The sequence below is a fragment of the Pan paniscus genome, chromosome 13, assembly GCF_029289425.2.
Source record: "Pan paniscus chromosome 13, NHGRI_mPanPan1-v2.0_pri, whole genome shotgun sequence".
In the NCBI taxonomy this organism is placed as follows: Eukaryota; Metazoa; Chordata; class Mammalia; order Primates; family Hominidae; genus Pan; species Pan paniscus.
The window spans coordinates 65076059-65090842 of record NC_073262.2 but is presented as its reverse complement, the minus strand read 5'-3'; the positions used below and the strand labels follow the sequence as shown (position 1 = coordinate 65090842).

Here is a 14784-nt window from a genome sequence, read left to right as displayed (position 1 = left end):
CAAGTAATATATCAGTATGTATTAAGTATATATACCACAAGTACAATTTTTAAGTACTTTGATAGTCAGAAACAGAAAAATCTAAGTGGCCATGACATTCAGGGAAATCACTGGAAAGAGATTAGATACTTAGATACACAGTATCAGGTGTGCAAGAACTTTGACTCTGGATGCATCTGGAGTCAGGATGCATGGGATTTAGTTCTGGCTGTTCTCTCCCTCCCTCCACTTCATTCAACTAAGAAGCTGATGTTAGGCTAATCAGTTTATCTCTTTAATGCTCTTTCTGTATTCATAAAATGTGGATAATTATTAGTAATTCCTTCATGAAGTTATTTTAGGAACAAATTGAGGCAATGCACCTAAGCATTTGACACAGTGCCTGGCACCTACTAGTCCTCAATAAATATTTGTTATTGTTGCTGTTGTTCTTATCTTTGTCATGGAATAAGACCTTGAAAAGCAGGTAGTATGTGGCTACGCAGAGGTGATGGAGAAGGCCTGTTAGAAGCGAGACACTGAAATAACCCTAGATTTTACAGAAGAGCAAGAAGGACAAATTTCCCTAACAAAGGCCATATAACAAAAAGCAGGACTACATATGTTGAGAATTATAACTAGATTTATTAAGCAATTGGGCATATTGATTAAGGGCAGATTCAAAAGTGGTTATTAGGAAACAAGGTGTGTTCCAATTGTTCCACCAATCCACTAAGTGTTAAAACAGCTCCACCACAACCCCTTGCTCAGCACCACCTGCAGAGACCATCCCGAGACAGAAAGATCATGAATCTGACTCACTGCAGCCTTTCTCATATTCCTGAATTGAAAAAATCAGAGTACACCTACCTGAAAGTATATTTAAAATACTCTATGGTAAGACCCTTTGCTAGCAAAGTGGGGTATACAGGACTGAAGATAATGTTCGCTACATTCTAGATGCTTAGTCAAATAACCAAAACAAGGAAATAAAAGGACCAATCATCCTTAGAGACAAATTTCCACTCACCAAACATGGTATGGGCATTTAGTTAAGGTGCTGGAACATTGCTCACCAAGTCCGGTTCAGGGATTGATCAATTGTTTAATGACCCCCTTCTACTTTTAGAAGGAGAACATTGAGTTTGGATTCCCTTTCCCCTCCTCTTTTTCTTTTTATTTTCTTAGGAAAAAATGATATATTTGGAGAAATGGTTCATCTTTATGCCAAACCTGGAAAGTCTAATGCAGATGTAAGAGCCCTCACATACTGTGACTTGCATAAGATTCAGCGAGAAGACTTGTTAGAGGTTTTGGATATGTATCCTGAGTTTTCTGATCACTTTCTAACAAACCTAGAGTTGACTTTCAACCTAAGGCATGAGAGCACAAAGGTATATGTTAACTGTTTGCTTACGTCTGTATTTCTGACATTTTATTTTATTCTTGAATTGCACAAATACTTCTGAAAAATCAAGCAAAATATTGCAGCAAGACTTTACCAATTCTGAATATTTGGAAGGAAAGGCCAACTGAATATTAAAATTTCTGAATTATAGGAAAGAAATTTAGCCTAATTGCTTTCCAATACGTTGAATAATTTCAAGTAGTTCAATTAGGTTTGACTTTGTAGAGGCCCTTAGGTGCCACACTTGAGTTAAAATAGCCTTTGTTTATAGTGTGCCAATTATTTGCTAGAAATGGGTGATTTTAGGCTGTTGAAAATTACTTGAGTTTATCTTATACAGAGGTTAGAATATTCTCTCAGCTATTATTTACACTGTACATTGGTTATCAGTGTCTTCACAATAATAATGAAAAAATTAACCTCATTCAAGTTTAGTTTCCTATTTAATACAATTTCCAAATCACAGAAGTACAAATTAGTCAGGTTTTACAGTATTGTCAGTTTTAATGGTGCAGAATGAATATGTAGTCTAACAGAAATAATAGTTTAAATAATTATATATGTAAGTTAACCCAGAATGAACTTCGAGTGTAGCTCTTATGTTCCTTACTCTTTTCTACTGTGAAAATGTGCCCTTATGAGCTATTACTGTTCTATGGCTATAAAACTTACGTTGTAACCAAAAATTTATTACTAGGTTATTCCTCTTCCATCCCTTTTCCCCCAAAATTTCACAACTCCACTCTAATTCTAAATGCTTTTTTAAATCAGAAATCAAATATTGAGTGATTGATACTTGCCAGTGTATTTAAATGCTAAGTAATATATTCTCTGGGGAAAAAAACCCTAAAGTCAATAGTTAGGTAAGATGGGGTAGATTTAACACTTGCTGTAGTTATAGACATTCCCAAGTGCCATGAGAGGCTTAAAAGAGAAAGAGGAATTTTAAGGGCCCCTAGATGCCATTTAATACCCTGATACACCAGTTCAGATAATTATTTCTTTTTAAAACTCTGAAAAGATTTTTTTAATTGAAGTGGAAAAAGATTCTAGTTATTAAGAACATATGTTTTTGTAATGGTTTTAATTCAGTAATTTGTCCCAATCTCAGTTTTATGTCACCACCCTCATTCTGACTTTGCCTTGAAAAGTAACAAATATCTACCTCTCATAACTTCTTTATATAAAAGTTTAGTCAGTACTCAAATAAACAAGAGCTTCCATTTTTATTTACAAGGTAGACAATATTAGACAGAGTGAACCAGAGAGGGAAGAAGGAGGATCTTGGAGCAAAATAATAAAGGGTTCAAAGTGTAATGTTTATGGAATTTAACCTTATATTTATTGTTGTGAAATTTAACCTTACGATAATTACCATGTCATTTAAACACCATAGCTAATTTTAACTATTTTACACATTTTTCTTTGCAGTACTATTAGTTATGCAAAGTTCTTTAAATTACTACAGTTGACTTTTGAACAACATGGGAATTCAGAACACCAATCCTTGTATAGTTGAAAATCTGCATATAACTTTTGACTCCACAAAAACTAAATTACTGATAGCCTACTATTTATTAGAAGCCTTACCAATAATGTAATCAGTCAATGAACACATATTTTGTATATTTTTATAAAATGTATTCTTACAATAAAGTAAGCTATAGAAAAGAAAATGTTATTAAAAAATCATAAGGATGAGGATATATATTTACCATTAATTAAGTGGAAGTAGATTATCATAAAGATCATCATCTCATCATCTTCATATTTAATAGGCTATGGAGGAGGAGGAAGAGGAATGGTTGGTCTTGCTGTCTGAGGAGTAACAGAGGAAAAAGAAAATTCATGTATAAGTGAACCTGCACAGTTAAAGCCTGTATTGTTCAAGGGTCAACTGTATTATTCTTATTTTAACTTTATCAAGTTGCATAAAACACATTCCACATAAAGAAATATTTTATCTTTAAATGTTGACATCATCCCTAAACATTTCACATAAATAACTTCTACACTATGATTTCCCCAGCAAATGGTGAAAGTACTAAAAATTATTCTATCTGTGTATGTTATAATGAAGAGACAAGTATTAAGCAAGGTATTTTAGCTGTTTGCCTGCAATCCAATAATTAAGTCTCAAGATGGTTGAAACAATATGAAATAGTAAACAGTTTACTGAATAGTACATTGTGTTCTAATTCAGTAATCTTTCATTTTATCTTCATGTTCCATTAATAAAGGCTGATCTCCTACGATCACAATCCATGAATGATTCAGAAGGAGACAACTGTAAACTAAGAAGAAGGAAATTGTCATTTGAAAGTGAAGGAGAGAAAGGTAATTCATTCCATTCCTAAAGTTTAAATGTAGAGCATGTGGTAATTAGCCTTCTTACTTAAATGTTCATTTTACTTCTGACTTCAAGAGTATATTTTACTCAGGCTTTAGGAGGGCAGATCCTTTGCTTTATTCAGTAGCTAATGATCTGGTTTCCAGTTTCTGATTGATAGCTCTCAATGATATCATTCAACAAACCCATCTAATATTCACAAGGACATCACAGATTAAGAAATAGAGTGGATTGATTTTTAAAAGACGTTCAGGTCAATTCGTTCTGAGCACAGTTTTCTGGAAGGAGGGCTGTCATTTCAGGCCAAGAGGTCAATCCTCTTACATGCCCCACAAGCATGCATGACATGGATGAAGGCCACATTTGTTAGTCCTTCTCATCCTCAGATTCTGTGGCACTTGTCACTTCTTGTTTTCTCAAGGTTTTTCTGCCTCTCTGACTATTCTTTATGCTTTGCTCATATAGTCAACAAATATTCATTTAACATTTCACATTTTCGAGCAGCTACTCAATATTCTGAGAAATGAGCTGTGCTTCAATATCCCTCATCTTCCCTAGAGAGGGAGATAGACACACCCTCAAATAGCAGGCTCTGTAACAGGAATAGGTATTCCTCAGTGGGAGCTCAAGTGAGTGTACATTTAATTGTTCTTGGCAGATGGGAAAAAGTTTTCCTGAAGAAGCTTTGACTCTTGCCTCATGCTGATCCAACAAACATTCTAGTCTTTACCTTATTTGGCCCCATAGCTGCATCTTTCACTATGAACAAGGTCCCCTCTTTTTCTTGAGTACTCTTTTCTTTGCATCTGTAATACTTCAGTCTTCCTATTTTCCTCCTACCTTCATGAACTCCCTGAAGATAATTTCAAGATTATTATCTTCTACACCAGTATTAATTTGTTAAGAGTTTTGAGGCATAGTCCTAGGCTCCTTTTTCTTCTTGTTCTATATCATGCTCTTTCTCTGGGTGATCCCATTTATGCCCATCATTTAAGTATATCCTCACATAGGAGATGTTCATGATTACATGTTAATCCCAGACCACCTGAGCTTCAGTCCCACATATCCAACCGCCTATGAAATCATCTACCTGAAATCTCAAAGGCAGCTCGAACTCAGCATTTCCTAAATTGAACTCATGGTGCACCCTGGAAAGCTGTCTCCTCTTCAATTCCCATGCCTCTGCAGATGGTGACTCTATTCAATCAATTGTACAAGCCAGATATCTTGGAGCCAACCTTCTCACAACCTCTCCAGCAACTCTGGCAACAAGTCCTATTATTGCTACCTCCAATAAATCTCCATTTAGTCTTCAAATTAGGTATCCTTTTGGTTAACTTCTCTCCATCTACTTAGCCACAGCTCTGGACCAAGCTACCATAATCTGCCACCTGGAATATTGAAACAGCCTTCCAACTTGCCTTCCCACATGCAACTTGCCCCTCTCTCATCTATTCCACACTGGACTTCTGTTGATTTTTTTTTTTCTAAATGCAGCTATGTTTATGTCACCTACATGTTCAAAGCCCTCTAAGGACATCCTGTGCCCTAAATCCTTATTAGGGTGGGTCTTAACTTACCTCTTCAGTCTTATTTCATAATATCCTTCCCTTAACTACTCTCATCACTCCATCTTCCCACATCAGTTCATCTCTTCAGCAACATTTACTCCAGTTGTACTTCTGGGTATATTTGCATCATTATTTAATCAATGTTGTCTGCCTCTAGATCATAAGTTCCGTGAAAGTGGAAAATATTTGGCCCCCTGTAGTTTTAGTGCTTGCTGCACAGCAGATGCTCAACAAATATCTGTGGAAAGAGTAACTGAAATAGAATTTGAGCATCTTCCTTTTTATTCTTTTCCCTTTTCTTGCCTTCTTATGCCAAGTTCTTTTTTTCACTCTCTTTTCTCCTCAATGAATACTCTTTCTAGAAGAGATCATCTACTAGCTTTAGCTTGCTCCACATTTCAATTGAAACAAACTGCCCACTCCTCCATGTACATTGTTTCTGTGGTTTTCCTTATAATATTCCCTTAATTTGCTTCCTTGTCCTCAAAAACACACACATACACACACATGCGTGCACACACACACACACACGAATTCATACCACACCAGTTTCATCCACTAAAATTACTTTTTTTATCAAAGTCAATCTCAAATGATATATTTAATGTGAATTGTTTGTTGAGCTCCTCAAATGTAAAGCTTCTCTTTCTCTTATGAATTCTCAAAGCACTTACTTCTTATAATATTGTCAAAATATGATGGCTACTGGTGTATTTTTTTCTTTGCCTTTGCCAAACTGTAGATAACTTTAGCAAAGAATGGTTGATAAATATTTCTTGAATTGGACTAATTATTGATTCCTCTGGCTGACTGTAGAACAATAGACTACTCATAGATAGTTGATAATTTTGTTCTGCAATGTCTTTAATTATTTTCTTGGTGACTTTTTCTAAAATCAGAACCACTACTATTAAGCTATTCTTCCACAGAGTTAATCTAAATCCCTTATCCTGAAGTTCATCTCTTATGTTTGTCTTACTGGAAATGAAAAACAGGTTAACAATGTTGTCAATATAATAATGTCCTCCACATAGTTGAAGATTTATTAAATCTCCTTTCAATCTTGTTCAGTTTCCTCATTCTTAAGCTAAATTATCTAATGTTTTTATCGCCTGATAAGGCCCTGAGAGCAATGTCACAATTTGTACTGTGCTCATGTAACTAGACATTTCTGTTGATTTTGAATACTATGCCTTTAATCACAGGCTTAGTCTATGAGATCAATTTCATATGAAGTGTAGATGCTAAGGGATTTTCTGCCTGCAGCTCTTTGAAGTTTCCTGGTTGTGCCAGTAAGTAACCATGAGTTGGTCAATGTGAAAACACAATTAACTCCAGTTAACCAGAGCCCAAGAGCCTATTCCAAAGTCTTTAGGAAGCCAGGGTGCTGTGGGCAATTGTAAAATTTGCTGAAAGCAATTTAGTCCCTGTCATCCAAATCTAATTCTCTTAAGGTGAGCATTCATCATATCCTTCTTGATGTAGCATCAACATATAGGAGAAAAATACACATAATATAAAGAACAGAGAACTTTCAGGGGATCATTCATGCTAAACGATTTGTGGATACAGAAACTGAAATCTTCCCTTGAAATGCATTCATTTTTGTAGTGTTAGTTCATTGCTCATATGAAAGGAAACCTTGAAGGCAGGCATTCAAGAGTGCTGTTGCCTGTAAATCAGCAGTGGCATCAAGAACCAGAGAGAAGACCGTGTTTCTGGGCACTAGCAGCAGACAGAGGTTGAGTCCTGGATTGCCACTCCCTACCCACTGAGTGGAACAATGCAAATTTGCCAGCTTTGATCCACACCTGCCACCTGCCACTCCGCTTCCAATTATGCCTCCCACAAGGTTCTAAAGAGCTCACATTGAATAAGATATAATTTTTCAATGAAATATGTACAGCCTCTGGAAAGCTGAAAAACAAAATATATACTTATATTGAATATATAATGAATTTGTTGATGACGGTGGCTTGTTCTCATGAGCTATACATTTTTTTTCTAAGGAAAAATCCCACTTCCCTACAGGAGAGACTTGTAAGTGCAGATAGAAATTTGAGAGCACCTTGTATTTTTAAAGGTATATTCAAGTAGTTATCTTTTCTTCCTAAAATTCTGGCATGGAGGTGCCCAGGACCTCCCCAATATGACAATGTTTATTGTGGGAAGAATTGCTACAGCTCCTGAGATGGAAGTAAAATATTATTACAGAAAGTGAAGAATAAAAATGAGGCTTCAATGACCTGCTCAGTGGCCATGAGCGTTGTTAAGATGGCTGGGCAGAAGAGAAGTAAATGAGAAAAATGCTGAAAAATCGTCTCTATTTACTTGGTCTTAAAAGTTGAACTGTGCCTACTCCAGTGTGAGCCAGATCCATTAGGTCATAGAAGTAATAATTCTTCTAAAATTTTATGTTGTGTTCACTGTATAATATACAGGATATATTTGTAAAATAGCATGTATAATGGCACAGGATATATACATATACATATGTGTATACATAATTTATATATTATAAAATATATAAATATGTGTGTGTGTATATATATATATAGTGCGATTATACACTACACACATACATTTATGTATGTTTACTTACAGGGCTTATAAGACCAAATATTTGCAGTGTTCTGCTCAACGCTTTCTGTTGACAGAAAATACAGTATCAAAGTGGCTATTAATAGCTAATTAGGGGATGACCTTTTGGCAGAGAATAATCCAATGAGGACAGCAGTGTAACCAGGCACAAACAATCACCCATTCATTTGGAGTCCATTGTCATTGAGTACCCACTGTGTGCTAAGTGCCCTGAGTTTTTTCATGTTTATTTCTACTTTAGTTTCAAAAGTTTGTCTTAACGTTTTAGAGAAAATTCTTCATTGGTTAACAAGGAGACAAATAGAAATTCCCTCTGAATTGTAGTTAGTGTCTGCATACTTTCCCTCTTCAATTTTCATTATATTTTCTAGTTAATTTAGCAGAAAAAAAGTGTTTCTACAGAATTCTGAGGAAATTATTTTTACTATTTTGTGCCAAGTCGTGAGTAGAAAAAAGAGGACTTGGAAGAGGAAACTTTTTACTCTATTGGTTTTATTGCGTGGAAACACCTCAAATATTGTGAAAATTAGTTCTTGCTGATGTTATACATTTTAAGAGAAATCCTATTGGTATATTTTTTAACTAAAGCATTGACGTCACCTGAGGTCACCTCTCCCAAAACAACAGATTTGGCATTGATTCCTCTGCCTCCCGTTCCTCATCAGAACTCTGCAGAGGTATCTGAAACCACTCTTCCAAATATCCCTTCTCTATACCTTTTCCTGCTTCCTTTTCCAAAAGCATAAAGAATAATGTTCAAGAATAAAGTCGGCAAGTAGCCTCAATTATATAGGACTTGAAAAAATGATTGCGTCAGAAAGAAAATAATTTTTCTTAGCCTTAGCAATGTCAAAAGGGACATTGGCCTGTGAAGTTAAAGAATGCTGAGCTTTTCCTTCCTAACCCGGAAATATTCTTACCCTCTTGATTTCCAAAAGCTGAGAAACAATTCTCAGAGCTCCGAAGACCCTCTTACTTTTGCTAATAGATTATCACAATATGCTCCATTGTAAAGAACAAACTGCCAAGCACGAAAAACAAAACAAAACAAAAGGACAAACAAAACAAAAAAAGCCACTAGAGTGAAACATTCAAACAGTGTTAAAGATGTGCCTGTAACAACCGAAGAGATGGAAATCAAGGTGAAAGATTGGACGCAGATGGTTCTGCATGCATGATGACAAACAAGAACCCTTTTCAAGAGATACACACATCCTAAGAGTAGGGAAGAAAACTTTACTCATTTCCCTAGCCATATAATTTTATTAAAATGAGCTCTTCGATATATGCTCCACAGGAAAAATCCAATGTGCTAGAAAATAGAGTGGAAGTGTACTGAACTCATTACATTTTGCATTTCAAAGGATAGCAATAAACACTATCACTTTGTAATACTGGTTTAGTGATTTTCCATTGCCATCCAAAAGCCAGTCAGTTTTAAAAGTGTTTCTCCAAAATAAAATAACTCCTGTGAAAATTATTGAAGGGGTAAATGTATTCAGTGATAAACTTATTTTTATAGAATAGTGATAATTCTATTCTGGTTTTATTAGATTATTTCAATATATTGGTATTATACTTTGGTATGTCTTTGAAATATCTTCTTCAATAGCAAACAATGATTAGCTTTTTGTTACCCATTTTAGTGATCTATAAAAGTATCTTTTGATCTTTTCAAGCTTTATTGAGGTATAATTGACATGTAAAAGTTGTACATATTTATGGTATACAAAGTGATTTTTTCATATTTGTATACATTATGAAATGATTACAATATTCAAGCTAATTTAACACACTCATCACTCACATAGTTAACTCTGTGTGTGTGTGTGTGTGTGTGTGTGTTTATGTGGGGAGAACATTTAAGGTCTAATCTCTTAGCAACTTCTAAGTATATAATACATTTACTATTGTTACCATACTGTAGAATAGAGCTCCAGAATTTATTCATTCTGCATATCTGAAACTTTTTACCTTTAAACCAATATCCATCTTTTCTTTATTTTAATTTTTTAAATTGTTAATTTTTGAATTTGTATAAAGAAGTATTCATCTAGGCCTCTTTCAATACCCTTTAGAGCTACAGGAGGCCTAAAGTATGTGATCTTAAATGAAAAAATTTATTTTAGACTCCAATTTTCCAATGTAATAATTTTTTCAAGGCATCTGGCTGGGAAGTGCTCAACTTATTTCTTGTCAGCAGTGGGAAATCTAAAACTCAAATGCTGAGAGAGCACCTTAAATGCTTCTCTTTGACCAAAGCTTATGTTTCCCTGTTGGGTTCGACAAATGAAAATGGTAAACTGAGAGAAAGACTCCAAAAAAGATGGAGTGAGCACAAATGTTAATTCCAGGTTTTTTGAAAGAAAAGATTATTATATTATCATTCTTAAGATAAATGGGTCAGTCATTCCATTAGGACACTTATTCTATGCTCTTGAATACATTCTAAACTCAGAGAGACACCCATAAGACAAGTCACAAATGCTTTAGAATTGTGTTCTGTGAAAAAGGGGGAGGAGAAGAACTGTCCACCTAAAGAAACAAGGGAGAAAAAAAGTTTTTCATCTTCTGAATCAGAAGCAAATCTGTGGTTGAATTAAACAGGCAAGACTTTTTCTTTATGTAAAATGATGGTAACAGGAAAGATTATGCAATCAGATAACTGCCCTTAGAATATTATTTCTACATAGAATATAAATAGAATTAAGAAAAAAAAGTACCTGATACTATTTAATGTCTATCAAATAATTCAGTTTAACTGGAAAAAGGCAAAAATAGTACAGTCCATCAAAATTTAGAAGTACCTGGAGGCTAATTATAATGCATTTCAGCTGCCCAATTTCATGTACATATTACATCAGCCAATTTTCCAGCCAAAGCCTGAACAGTTTCCATTTTTAATCTACAAATAGATTGTCATTTCAACTTTCATTTTATGTGACAGAAAATGAAGCTTTAATTTATCTAGTATGGAATGGAAAAATGCTGTTTCAGTGGGTTTGTATCAAAGAAATTGTTCATATGGCTTGGGTGATAGTCCAGTAGCAACTAATACAGAAATAAAGGTGGGGTTTTTTTTCTCCTTACCAATGGGGAAAATTCAAGGATATCAAATTTTTTTCTTCTTCTTTTACCTGATTCTGCTTTTACCTGAAATTTTTGCTAAAGAATTCTGTCCTATGTATACGAAGTAATTTTCTCCATTTTACTATACAACTAAATGATAGTAATTCCTCATTGACCACATTTTGTAAACACATGTCCAAGGTGAAATCAGCAAGTTATAATTCAACTTAACAATACATGTTAACTGGTGAATCTTGTTCGTAAGCATCCAAAATCAAGCCAAAGTTAGTAAACTAAGACTGAAGCCCAGCATAGTAGGTAAAACAGAACATTCTACCATGTGTAAGGGTTCCCCAAGACCTCTCCAGCCAAAGATACAAAATGGTTTATTAATTTGTGATGTAAATTCATTGCAAATATCCATGTTAGCATTATCCAGACCTTGATTGGAGGCACATGAATTAATGGTTAATTCAGCTTGCATTTGATGCTGCTGGAAAACACTCCACAAAAGTGTAGAAATGAAAATCATTTTCGAGAAAATAGGAGGCCTGAGCTGATTCAAATATCTCTGGTTCCCAAGTGACAGACCACAAGAAGGTTTAGTTAGGAAGAGCAAACTGGTGCAATTCACTAAGCAGGTATGAGGATAATTTAGAAAAATGAAACTTTCGTTTTTTTCACATTTACTAGGCTAATCTTTATAACTATTATGTTTTGAGGAATAAAATGATATGTTCAAAAAGTAGAGAATGTTGATCAAATTTTCAGAGGGCTTTAGAGAAGGGAAGAAGTTAAAAACAAAGAAAATTGGGAAGAAGATGGCAAGATGGAATTTTAGAGGTTTAAGGAGGTCTGTGCCAATGACACTGAAGAGAAAAGGCTTTTTGTAAGAAGATTTGATCCGAATATTTACAACCAATTAGATTAGTGATTGAGTAGGGATATACAAGTAACAGTAAGTAATCAATGATGTCTGTAATGTTGGAGATCGGAAAGGTCCATGTCTTTCTCAGCAATGATGAAATCACTGAGCAAGCGTGAAATCTTAAAGAAAATAAGCAATCTGCATTTTCTAGATTCAACTTTAATTGACAAAACATGAACTCCTCAATAACAATTTCGCATAACACTGATTTTTAAACTCTATCTGCTTTTACCTTGGGCTGCTTTCTGGCTTTTCATATTTTAAATTATGATTTAAAAAAATATAGGGAAAAAATCTTTGTTGAATTTCTATGCCATATGGGAATTTTTAAAAACAGTTGGAAGTTTCTCTGGCGTGGCCTTCCATCAGTTCATTTGGCCTTCTATAAATAACCAAGTCAGCACACTGAGGCGTAGAGTGGATGGAGACACTGTCTTCACCATTTCTCCAGAAAATGATATACCTTCTGGCGTTTTGTTGGTTAGTTATTAGCAGAAACCAGATGGAGAATTATACTGTCTCCCCAGGACACTAATAGAAACAAGTTCTGGGATTTGTCTCTTTGAGTTTTTCCTGCTGAAATATGTTCTAACACAACCTTCAGGACTGAAATTATCCTGACATTTCAGTATAAAACAGCCAATATGCACTACCAGCTTTAATGTAATTAGGTAAAACCTACCTTAATTACTGTATTTAAGCTTTATATTCTTTGCATTATGCTACACAACCAAACTGCCTGGAATGCCAAGGCCATTACATGCATCAGACTAAGGTTGAAATTCAGCCTGCCAGCCTTTTACTACAAGGAGGCTTCCAATTTTGACCTTTGCAATGCATGAGCAGCTAAAACAGATAATAGGGCATGTAGGTTAAAAATAAACAAATAGCAAGTTGCATAGTGGTGATATTTTAAAATTGGGACACATTTTCCCTTGTCTTTTTCATTTCCCTAAAGAAAGAGTGTACCAGATTCTCAGAATACAAATAACTTGAACATATAAACAAGTTTGTAAGTTATCATAGTTTTTGTCTGAGACATAAACATTATTACCATTGTAAATATTCTTTTAATTTTGAAATGAATAATTTACTTTACTAAGATAATCTAATAACCCTTGAATTTAAAAAATTGAGTACCCAAGTAGCTACATTTTCAATAGGAAAAAGCTAGTTTATATATATAGCTAGGTAGTGTAATATGCATACCGTCTCACATTTAATTGTCTGCTATAAAATAACTTTTCTTTGATATATTTTGGCAAAGAAAACAGTACAAATGATCCTGAAGACTCTGCAGATACCATAAGACATTATCAGAGTTCCAAGAGACACTTTGAAGAGAAAAAAAGCAGATCCTCATCTTTCATCTCCTCCATTGATGATGAACAAAAGCCGCTCTTCTCAGGAATAGTAGACTCTTCTCCAGGAATAGGGAAAGCATCTGGGCTCGATTTTGAAGAAACAGTGCCCACCTCAGGAAGAATGCACATAGATAAAAGAAGTCACTCTTGCAAAGGTAATCCAGAGTTAGACATCAAGTGGTCTCTCTTCAGTGCTAATCACAAAATGGTGACTTTTTACAAATTAAGAACTGTACTGACACATGTTAATCTAATTGTTCTCAACTTCATGAAATGTTTGCGAAGCGTTCAGATTTCAGATCATCCATGAAGTGTTTGCACTATTCTAAAACAAGTGGTAATTATTCCCAAACACTTATAGAGTGAGAGGTTTTCGTGACCAACCAGACTTAATAAAATGTCAGGTAGAAAACTGTGGGAAAGTCTGTTGTAGTAATTTCAATGGGGAGAGAGGACCCATGAATATTTTAAGACAGCTAATCAATTGGTTCTTTATATGTATCTTCTGTACCCATTTCTCACCCCCAACCCTATAATATTATAGTATGAAGGGCCAATGCAATCACACTATAATACATGCCAATCAAAATTTAATTTTACAGAGAATATGAGAAAGAGTGGAGAAATGCCCTGAAATAAAGTATGGTCTTTATTTTATTTTTATTTTTATTTCCAAAAGGAATACCCAAATGTACAGATTTTGTTGTAGAAAATGTGCACGAGTTGGGTAATAATGCTTGATTAGTAGATGCAGATTTCATGCTAAAAAATGAGAAATTCAGGAAAATTTAAAGAACTATTACATGGAAGAACAACTATTTTAGCATACCAGAGGCTAGATCTATAGGTCTAGCTAGTAAGTGGTACCAGTAACGACTGCTTGGGTTCCAAGTGCAGCTCTGCCACTTGCTCCCTTTATGTCTTTGGGTAAATGATTTGACGAAACCCACCAAGACTCAGTTTATGCATCTTTAAAAGAGGAATAATATTATCTAACCAACGAGGTTATGGTTATTAAAATAACACGTAAATTACTTTTTCTGAAATAAAATCCCCAACTGTTAGTATTTTCTCACAGGTTTTATTTTTCAAGTTTTAATAATTTAATATATCCCTGGATGTATAAAAATGTAAAGATTAGGAAGGCATAATAAAGCATCAAAAGAATATTAACAGAAAAGGAAAAATAGGATGTTCTAGGCCTGGTAGGATAGCAAAATTAGTACATTAGTACAGAGTAAGTAAATATTACTTATCATCATTATTCCCAAGTACCATATTCAGCTACAAAGGTTTTATTAAATCTAGGATACTTAGGCTTTATATTTTTCCAGAGTTGCTTTTCCTGTCTTGTAGCACCCACTTTTTTCATGACCCCACATTGAAGTAAGCTAAGAATATATGCAAGTGTTCTCTGGACAATCTAAAATCTTGATGAAGTGAGTGGAAATAGTACCTCATTTATCACAATGGAAGAATGGAATATTAAATGTGATTACCAAATGTCCCATTTT

General features: G+C 34.5%; 1 protein-coding gene across 2 annotated transcripts in view; it reads left to right on the top strand.

Moving 5' to 3' along the window:
- KCNH7 (potassium voltage-gated channel subfamily H member 7) overlaps positions 1-14784 on the top strand; it is a 481586-nt gene that overhangs the window by 447799 nt on the left and 19003 nt on the right. For both annotated transcript variants that reach the window (XM_034954383.2, XM_003820933.4), the window contains exons 11-13: positions 1168-1373; positions 3628-3724; positions 13174-13425. In XM_034954383.2, coding sequence (XP_034810274.1) covers positions 1168-1373; positions 3628-3724; positions 13174-13425 — 555 coding nt within the window. The remainder of the gene's footprint in view (positions 1-1167; positions 1374-3627; positions 3725-13173; positions 13426-14784) is intronic.